Below are 9,074 nucleotides of genomic sequence, written 5' to 3' on the forward strand. Positions count from 1 at the left end.
GTTGGCATCCCCAGGACAGGCAGCAGGCTGGAGAAGGACCCTCCATGGGCACAGCTCCCCCAGGATCTTGCTCTGCAGCCCCCAAACCTGCCCTGAAATCAGGGGGCATGAGCCCATCCAGCCCCAGTATCCATAGGGACCCGACCCCTATCCCTGGGGCTTTTCCCGTGCTCCTGGTTTAAGGGGTAAAAGCTCAGGTGAAAGCTCATCCCAGGTGGATTTGGGCTGGAAATCACCGATTGGAGCAGGTCAGACTTGTTTTCATGGCTTCATCTCAACCTCCTTCTCTACCAGTGTCTTCAGAGCAGGCTGGCCAGTTAAAAAGCCCCCAAACAGGCTTTTTTGTGCTTGAAAACAGGAACAAAAACAGCCCAACACCTCCCTCCTCCCAAATGACTCCGGCGTTTTGCTGCTTAGAGGAAAACAGCCCCTTCTAAACACCAAAATTTCATTTTATTTCAACCCCTCCCGGGCAGAAAACATCAAGTGCCACGAGTTTTTCCAAGCCTAAACACACTCTCACCCACACCACCTCCAAGCCAAACTGCAGGAGCACCAACAACCCAAGGAAGGACAACTTAAATACACCCACTGACAATCCCAAATCCCCCCCGACCCCCACCAGCCCCACGCCAAAGGGAGGGCCCAGATAAATACAGTGCAATAATTATGGATATTTTGCAATTAAAAGCCCTGTGTCCCAGGGCTCGTCCCATGCTGCTTCCCAAGCCCCTCTGCAGGCCATCACCTCCTCCCAGTACACTCCAGTTTCAATACTCCCAGCACCAGTAGCTCCAAGAGGCTGGAGGGAGCTTGTAAGGACTGGGGGAGAGGGGCTGCAGCCACCCCAGGGAATATGGCTCTGTGTCCTGGCCAGAGATTTGCTGGAGCCTTGTAAGCTTCATCCTCTCATCACCCAAAAGTCACTTCAGCTTTGCTGCCTGGATGGTTTTTTTAAGAATATTCCAGCCATGGTGGGGGGAAATGCCGCTGGAAACGACCTGCCATGACCCTGAAGAACCAGTTTAACTGGGGAGCAACTGGAAAACATGATACAGCCCACTCTGGGCAGGGATTTCTCTACCCACCCCCCCCAGGGGTGCCCCAAAGCCACCTGGGGCACCCAGAAACACCCCAGTCCACCAGCACCTCCAGGGTAGTGGGGGGGTTATGGTGGGGAGCATCAGCACTGGCACCCCACAGGTTTTTGGGAGGACGCTGGGATGGGACCTGGATGGATCTCTGGGACAAACACAGCCCCAGGTGATAACCAGCCCAGGAGAGTGAGGAGAGTCCACACAGGGTGGGCAACACAAGCCCCCCACCAGCACCTTCAGAAAACCCAGCGCTCCCCAACACCCCCCACTCTCCCCAGCCACCCCACAGAGACCCCACGTGCTCAGGACACAAGTGACCAGCGGGGACAAAGGCAGTGGAGCCCGGGGGGGACACTCAGGGCTTCAGCAGGTCCCCCAGGTCATAGGCCTCAAAGAGGTCAGTGACACCCTCGCCCTCGAGCCCCCAGAGATAATCGTCCTGTTCCAGGGGGGGCGAGAAGGCAATGAAGGGTCCAAAGTCCAGCTGGGAGGGGGTGCAGGGCAGTTGGTCCTCTGTCTGCTGCAGGAGGTGGGCAGGAGAGCCCAGGAGCCCGGGCTCCACCTCCAGCAGCAAGCTGGGCCCCCCCGGGATGGTGAGAGGCAGAGATGAGGGTGAGGAGGGGGTTCCTGTGCCCCCCCAGCCCTGGGGGGTGGCGTGGGGCAGCTGTGGGGCTGGTCTGGAGCTGTTTGGCGGGGAAAGGGGGATGGCGTGGTCCCGTGGGGAGGTGGCAGCGTAGGGGCCGGGGTGGTCCTTGGTGGGGCTCTCCTCCGTGATCTCCTCCGGGCAGAGGTACACCTCGATGGGGCCGTTGGTGCTCTTCAGGTGGAGCTGGAAGTTGTCCTGGAGGGGCAGAGCAAGGCTCAGGGGGGCCAGCCAGAAGGTCTCCCATATCCCACCCCCCAACCCCCCAACCCACAGTCCTCACAGGGCATTGCAACCCCTAAAGGACCAGCTCAGGGTCAAACAGCCCCACGGAGACACCGCAAAACCACCCAGGCTCAGGCTGGGCTGGTTCCCCAGAGGAACCCACCGAGGATGGCGCGGATCCAGCAGCACCCACAGCCCAGCCCCACGCACACACACCTCGCTGAAGTCTGGCACCTCCAGCTGCGTCTCTGGGGGAGCCTTCACAGCGATCACTGTCTGCTCCTGGAAGCTGCTGATGGCACGGAGGTCCTGGTAGGTGACATATGCCAGCGTGGACAGGCACGAGGTATAGGAAAAAGAGGGGCTGCAAGCAGGACATCGACCCCCCCATCCCTCCAAACACTCCCGCCAATCCCAGGGGAATCCAACTGGAGAAGAGGCTCAGAAGGTTCCCCAAGACCCTGCCCTCCCTCCCTCCCGTCTCCCCCAGCAAGGATATCTCTGGTTGGCCTCATCTTCCACCAGCTGCCGGAGCTGCAGGGCACAGTCCTGCACGAGCTGCTCCAGCGTCCTCTCCGTCCTGGCCAGCTCAGCCAGCTCCCCCCGCAGCACCTGCTGCCTCGCCGTCACCGCCGCGTCCTCGAAGATCCCCGTCCCCCTGCCAGCGGGGATGGCACCTCAGTGACCCCACAGCACACCCTGCACGTCCCTCGAGCCACCCGCCCCGCCCCATCCCCGCGGCCTGTCTCCAGCCCCACCCCCCTCCCGGCATCGCCTACATCCACTGGATGTGGTTCTTGGACTTCTTGCGGATGAGCTGGATGCCCTCCAGCACGTTGGTGATGTCGTAGATGCGGCGCTTCTGGACCTCCAGCACCTCGGCCGCCCGGTTCAGGTCCACGACGCCGTCGGGGGACTCGTTCAGCAGGCGGATGAATTTTTTGGTGAGCAGCCCCAGGGAGGTGTCGTAGCGGGTCTTCTCCCCAGGAGACTTGGGGGCTGTGGGGGAAACAGGAGACACCCCCCCCCCCGGTCCTCTCCTTAGTTTGGGACGTGGGATGGAGGTGACACAGGGCTGGATGTGAGAGACCTTCCCATCCTCTCCTTAGTGTGGAATATGGGACAGAGGTGACATGGGGCTGGACACAAGAGACCCTCCCGTCCTCTCCTTAGTTTGGGACAGAGGTGACACAGAGCTGGACACAAGACACTCTCCCTTGTCCTCGCCTTAGTGTGGGATAGAGGTGACACAGCACTGGACACAAGACCCCCATCCTCTCCTCAGTGTGGGAGGGAGGTGACATTGGGTGGTGCTAGAGGGGACATGGTTGAAGAGGGGAGAGAAGTGGGGTGTGTTCCTCTCCCAGCTCGCCCCCGTCCCGCCTCACCCAGCACCACTTACTCCTGGGGCTGGGGACCTGCGCCAGCGTCCGGCCCTTCCCCTTGGGCGTGCGAAATTCGGGGCCCTCCAGGTCCAGCTTCCTCTTGGCCTGGAGCAGGAGAGAAAACTCAGCATTGGGGCTGAGCCAGACACCCCTGTGAGCCCCCCAGAGCCCCCCCCGGGGTCATCAACAGAGCCCCGGGTGCCACATCCTGTGGTGGGAGTTGTCTTCAAGAGGCTCCTCCCGTTCCAAATCCCTTTTGGGAAGGGGCACAGCAGCACCCAGCAGCGCAATGGGCCACTGGGAGGAGATGGGGGGGGTCCCATTCACCCCCCATGGCTTCCTGCCCACCCCAGAGCTCCCCAGGAACCCACTGGGATTTCCCCTCACCCCCAGCTCCTGGCAGGGCTCCACGGGGCTGAGCCCTGGGAGAGCAGAGGCTCTGGAGCCGGATCCTCCCCCTCCCACCCTGCCAGCTGGGTTTCACCCCCTCCTCCTCCCGCCCCGGTGGCGGCTGAGGCAGCCGAGGACACCCAGCTGCCACCAGCACACCCGGGACCAGCCAAGCTCAGCCCCCCCGGGACCTGCGGGTGCCCCGGGCACGTGCACCCAGCTGGAGGGAAACTGGGGCAAGCTGGGGGGGGCCACTGGGTCCTGGGAAGGGGGGGCACACATCCCCACACACGTGTCCCCTCGCCAGGGCAAACAGCTCCTTGAAATCGCCCCCGAGGGGCCCCCCAGCAGCACTTGGGGAGAAGGGAAAAAGGGGGGTGCGGCAGAGCAGACACAGAGGGGAGCTGGGGGTGGTGTCACTCAACCACTCCCAACGCAAACAAATCCCCCAGGATACCCCCCCACCCCCAAATGTGCACAGGGGGATTTTGGGGGGACACTTTGGCTCAGCAGCAGAAAGCAGCCCCCCAGCCCCATCTCACACACACCCCCCCCGGTACCTGCTCCCAGTCTGGGCTGTCCCACAGAGTCCCCCCAGTCCCATCCCATCCCCCCCAGTACCTGCTCCCAGGCCGGGCTGCCCCACAGGGTCCCCCCCAGCACGTCCCTCATGGCTCCCAGGTCCCAGTGCCGGCTCGGTGCCGCTCCGACGGCGGCTCCCCGGGGAGCACACCCCACTTTGTGGGGAAGGGTTGGGCACCTCGGCGTGTTCCCACCCGAGGGGGCCGGCGGGAGAGGCGCCCGGGGGCTGTTTTCCACCCCCTCCAGGGAGCCAGGCAGGTCCCGAGCTCCTGTGGGAATCTGTTCCCTCCCACCCTTCCCCGAGCAGGTTTTTCCCAGCCAACACGCCTCCATCCCCTGCCCCCGGATCTGCCCCGGAGCCTCCGGCACCCCAACGGTTAATGCCGAGTGCATGGGAAACACCTGCCCCGGATCAGACCCCATCCATCTGCCAGCACGGGGGGAGGCATCACCCTGACCCCCCCCTTCTGCTGGCACCCCTTTGCTCCTCCAGCACCCATGGCCAACGTGTGCTCCCATCGCTGGAGGGGGGGCTCAGCTGCACCCCACCTGCCCCAGGCGTGGGGAAACCGAGGCAGGGAGCCCCCCATGGCAGGTCCTGGTGTTCCCAGACACCTCCAACCTCCCCCTCCCCTTGTGCGGGAAGGGAGCAAGAGGGACCCCTGTGCCCCCATGTGCAGTTCGAGGGGGTGGGGGCGGCAGGGGCAGGACCCTGAGTGTCCCAGCGAGGGACAATGGACAAGGGGGTCCCTCCTGTGCCCCAGCTGCCACCCCCCCCCCGAGCCAGGCAGGATTAGGCACACGACAGCTGAGCGGGGCACAGCGAGGGGCTCCCAGCACCCTGCCAGCACTGGCGGGGTGGGATGAACCAGAGCAGGTGGGGGGGGGCAGGGACCAAACCCAAGGACCCCCCCAGGGCACGACAGGGCCCCCACTACACCATTTGCCAGCCCCCAGTGTGACATCCCGGGATGTGGGGACACCCTGATGGGATGGTGGGGTGGGAAATGACGCTCGACCACAAAATTTGGGGAGGGGTGTAAAGAAGCAGAGGGGGGGGGCAGGCTGGGCCCCCTGCCAGCTCTGCCTGCCAAGCAGCCCTCGGCCCAGCCCTGGCGCCAGGGGCTACACCCTGCACCCAGCCCAAGCATCAGAGCATCCCTCAGCCCCGGGGGGGCCGCGGGGGGCTCCTCCTGCCAACCCACCCTTTCAACAGAGGCCACTGCCTTCCCCGGGCTTGCCCGGGCCCTGCCCGGCCCTTTATGGGGCTCCCCCCTCCCTGTCCCCTCCCCTTTTCCAGCCCCGCCGCCCCCACGGGGGCGTGGGAACGCAGCACCTGGGAATGGGCACCCGGAGCTGCCGGGGGGCCACGGGGCACCCCGGGATCAGGATGCTGCTCATGGCACGGGATTGCCGCGTCAGAACCCCCCCCAGGCACAGCTCCCACTGCCTTGGGGTGGCTCAGGGCTAGTGGGGCACGAGGGGGGCACAGGGGGATGCGGAACTCCCCCATTTGGAGGAGGGAGGGGTGGGAGGTTGATCCCAGGCTTGGGAGACATGGGGACCACCCTGCGCTGGGGGAAAGGCAGTAACCCCCACCCCAGGGACTGCTCCCCACTCCAGGGTGCAGCCAGCATCTCCATCCCCTCCCTCAGCCCCTTCCCAGGAGACATTCCCCAGCTGGAGGCTGTAAAAGCCAGATCCCCAAAAGGTCCTCGGAAGGCAACAGCCACAGTCACCACCTCCCCACCCATCCCCACCCCCAAAAAATCCCCCCTCCTGCCCATGCAGGAAAACCCCTTGATGGGGTCAAGGCGGGATGGGATCACCCTGTGTCACCCCTGTGGAATCCAGGGGTGCTGCTGAGCAGGTTCTCCCGCCAACCCAGCACCCACAGGGGCTGCCACCCTCGGCTGCTCTTTGCACGGGTGGCTCAGCCCTGCCAGGTCATACCGAAACCGTGGTGGACTCTGGACACCCTTGTCCTGGCACAGAGCAGGCAGGGAGAGCCGGGACACCACAGCACAGACACCCCTCCCTCTGGTACTTCTGGACAGCCCTGAGCCCCTACAGAGGTCCCACAGCCCCTATAGAGACCCCAAACACTCAGGATAGCATTGGCACGGACTAAAAACGCTCCAAAATACCCATTTGCCATGGAGGGAAATGCATTTACCTACTCCAGAACCCTCAAATAAGAGAGTATATAAAATTTAGGACTTTTTTTGGACCACGAGAGACAACCCATCCTGCTTTCCCTGGGTGATGGGCTCCTCCAGGTGACCCCAGATCATTCCTGGGGCACAAAGCCGGTGCCGGGTGGGAGCGGCCGCGATTGCCCTGCTCAGGAATTGGGAGGAAACGCTCATTATCTGATTGCCTCGGCTCTGCACACAAAGGTTGTGCCATAAACAGGGTGTGTGGGGCAGGAGCCCCAGCTGTCAGGGCTGCAAGTGCCGCCCCGGCACTGAAAATGGGATCTCCAGTGCCGAGAATGGGATAATGGCAGAAAGGAAGGGGATGGGGACAGAGGGGAACACCACTTGCAAGACACCAAGGGGGATGTAGGGTCGTGTCCCCAAGGGTCAAATAAGCTCCCTCAGACCCTGTTCAGGGAACAGCTGTGGGCAGGAACACCCTGAGCATCTCCTGGTGTGGGTGGTGATGATGATGGTGATGACAAAGAGGCCACTAGCCCAAAACCTCTTGATGCCAACTGTCACTTGAGGACAAGCATTTCATGTCCCTGATTATCGCACAAGCCCCCTAGACCCCATTCAGGGGACAGCCCCAGACAGGAGGACCCTGAGCATCTCCTGGGTGATGATGATGATCATCATCATGACAAAGGGGATGTTAGCCCAGAACCAGCTCCACAGCGACAGGACTGGGAGTTTGTGGGGTGATTTTAGGGGAGGGGTCAGCACCGATGGTGTCTCCTTAAACAACAGCCCCTGGCAGTGCAGGATGTGGCATCTCACACAGTTTGGAGACAAAGAGGCCAGAGAGGAGACAGGTGGTCCTAAAGCCCCCCTGGACGGGGCTCCAAATGGCCCCATCCAGCCCCACAGCCATGGTACAAAGGGGGGAGCAAAGACACCCCCTCTCCCCCCGCTGTGGCCATGTCCCCAGCTGGCACTGAGCATCAGGGATTGGGGAAAAGGGGGGGGGAATAAATAAATAAGTCAAGCCTTGAAAAAACTAAATGGGTGTTAGCAGGGTCTGGGATCCCTCCCAGGGCCCGGGGAGAACAGAGGCTCACAGTGAGGGCTGGACCTGCGCCCGGGCTGGGGCGGGCAGGAATTAAATGCCAGCTGCCAGCAGGGCCGATGGGGCCAGGGGGCTCTGTGGGGGCCCTCCGGGAGGAGGGACAGGCTGGGCAGAGCCACCCGTGCACCCAAAAACCGGGCATGGGGCCAGCACCCGACCTGTGCCTCAGTTTCCCTGTTTTAGGGGTGTTGGGCTTTGCAAGCCAACAGCCGTGACCCCCTTGGGGACTTGGTGACAGGGACACGGGACAGCGACCCCCCTACACGGCTCCCAGCAACGGGGTCCCTGTGAAAGCCTTGGGGCGACCCACGGAGGCCGGGACCCCCCCCAAAAAAGCAGTCATTGCAAGCCCTGCTGTAGGCACGGGCGGGAACCAAGGATGGGCAGCGATGCTGAACCAGCCCTGCCCCCGTGTCCCCCGCCCCGGGGGTCACAGCCCCGAAGGGGGGAGAGCCAGAGAGCAGGGCCGGTGCCCCCCACCCACAGCAGGCAGGGGCTCTGCCGGCACCCATCGCTCGCTTCCCCAACGCGGAAAGGGGTTCGCGGACTGGCTGGGAATCCTGGGTGGGTTTTGAGGCACAACCCGGACTTTTCGCAAGCTGGAGAAAAGGAAAAAGGGCCGAAAAAGGCCGAAAAGCGGAAGCCGGAGCCGCGGACACGCAGGGGCGAAGGGAAGTTGGGAAACATCTGAGCCATTTCACTGCGGCTCCTGATTTCAGACCTCACCCTCCCCCACTCCAGAAAGACACCCTGGGGGGCGCGGACCCCCAGTATCAGCTGCAAAATTTGGAAGGGAGGGTGCTGCACGCGCTGGGGTCACCCACCCCTCGCTCCCCACCCTGCTCGACCCCCCGTGCCCCCCGTGCCCCCGCAGCGATGCCCGGGGAGGGGAGGGGGTGCAGACACCTTACCGGCAGCCGTCCCGCCGAGGCTGAGCCGAGGGTCCTGAGCTCGGGGCCCTGGGGGGTGTCATAGAAACACCCCCTGCGGGCAGCGGGGCCGCTGACAGCCGCCGGCGTGTAGACCTGGGTGAAGCAGCCGCTGGATAACGGGGGGCTGCCCATGCTGGAAGCCCCCCGCTCGCAGGAGCCCATCACCGACATGACCTTCTTCGGGTGGTGGTGGGGAGCGGGGGCCGGGAGGGCGGTGCCCCCCCTCCCCGGGGCGGGGGACACTCCCCTGGGGAGCCGCAGCATTGCAAAGTCCTTTCCGAGAAGCCCGGCCCGGGGGAGGGGGCAGGAGCACCCCGCGGTTCCGCACCGGGGAGAGGGGTCACGATCTCAGCCGTGGCATTTTGGGGGAGCGGGGAGGGGGCCCGGCGGGCGATGCCACCGGCCAGTCCCCCAAAACCCCCTGAAAAACCTGCAGGGAAGCAACGCGGCGGGGATGCCGCCAAAACGGGCGGAAAAAAAGCGCTTTTGGCCCCAAAAATCGGCCGCGCTGGGGGCCGGATGGGGCCGGGGCGCGGCCCCGCCTTGTGCC

General features: G+C 63.9%; 1 protein-coding gene across 1 annotated transcript; it reads right to left on the minus strand.

The window, feature by feature from the left end:
• Window positions 1-1,403: 1,403 nt before the first annotated feature.
• Window positions 1,404-8,686, minus strand: E2F2 (E2F transcription factor 2). The gene is made up of 6 exons (XM_017831059.1): window positions 8,504-8,686; window positions 3,368-3,455; window positions 2,745-2,964; window positions 2,465-2,623; window positions 2,182-2,296; window positions 1,404-1,938 (listed from the first exon to the last, which is right to left on the minus strand). The coding sequence occupies exons 1-6, from the start codon at window positions 8,684-8,686 to the stop codon at window positions 1,453-1,455; spliced, it is 1,251 nt and encodes a 416-aa protein (XP_017686548.1). The 3' UTR covers window positions 1,404-1,452.
• Window positions 8,687-9,074: the final 388 nt, after the last annotated feature.

Source organism: Lepidothrix coronata, unplaced genomic scaffold (genome assembly GCF_001604755.1).
Source record: "Lepidothrix coronata isolate B3197 unplaced genomic scaffold, Lepidothrix_coronata-1.0 Scaffold187, whole genome shotgun sequence".
Classification (NCBI taxonomy): Eukaryota; Metazoa; Chordata; class Aves; order Passeriformes; family Pipridae; genus Lepidothrix; species Lepidothrix coronata.

Bases quoted from the DNA above. Each gene is read 5' to 3' on its own strand.
- E2F2 (XM_017831059.1), bottom strand. From the start codon at position 8,686: ATGGGCTCCTGCGAGCGGGGGGCTTCCAGCATGGGCAGCCCCCCGTTA. The intron at 2,965-3,367 runs GTAAGTGGTGCT...TTTCCCCCACAG, and splicing joins GCAGGTCCCCAGCCCCAGGA to CCCCCAAGTCTCCTGGGGAG. The intron at 1,939-2,181 runs GTGTGTGTGCGT...CTGCCCCTCCAG, and splicing joins AGGTGCCAGACTTCAGCGAG to GACAACTTCCAGCTCCACCT.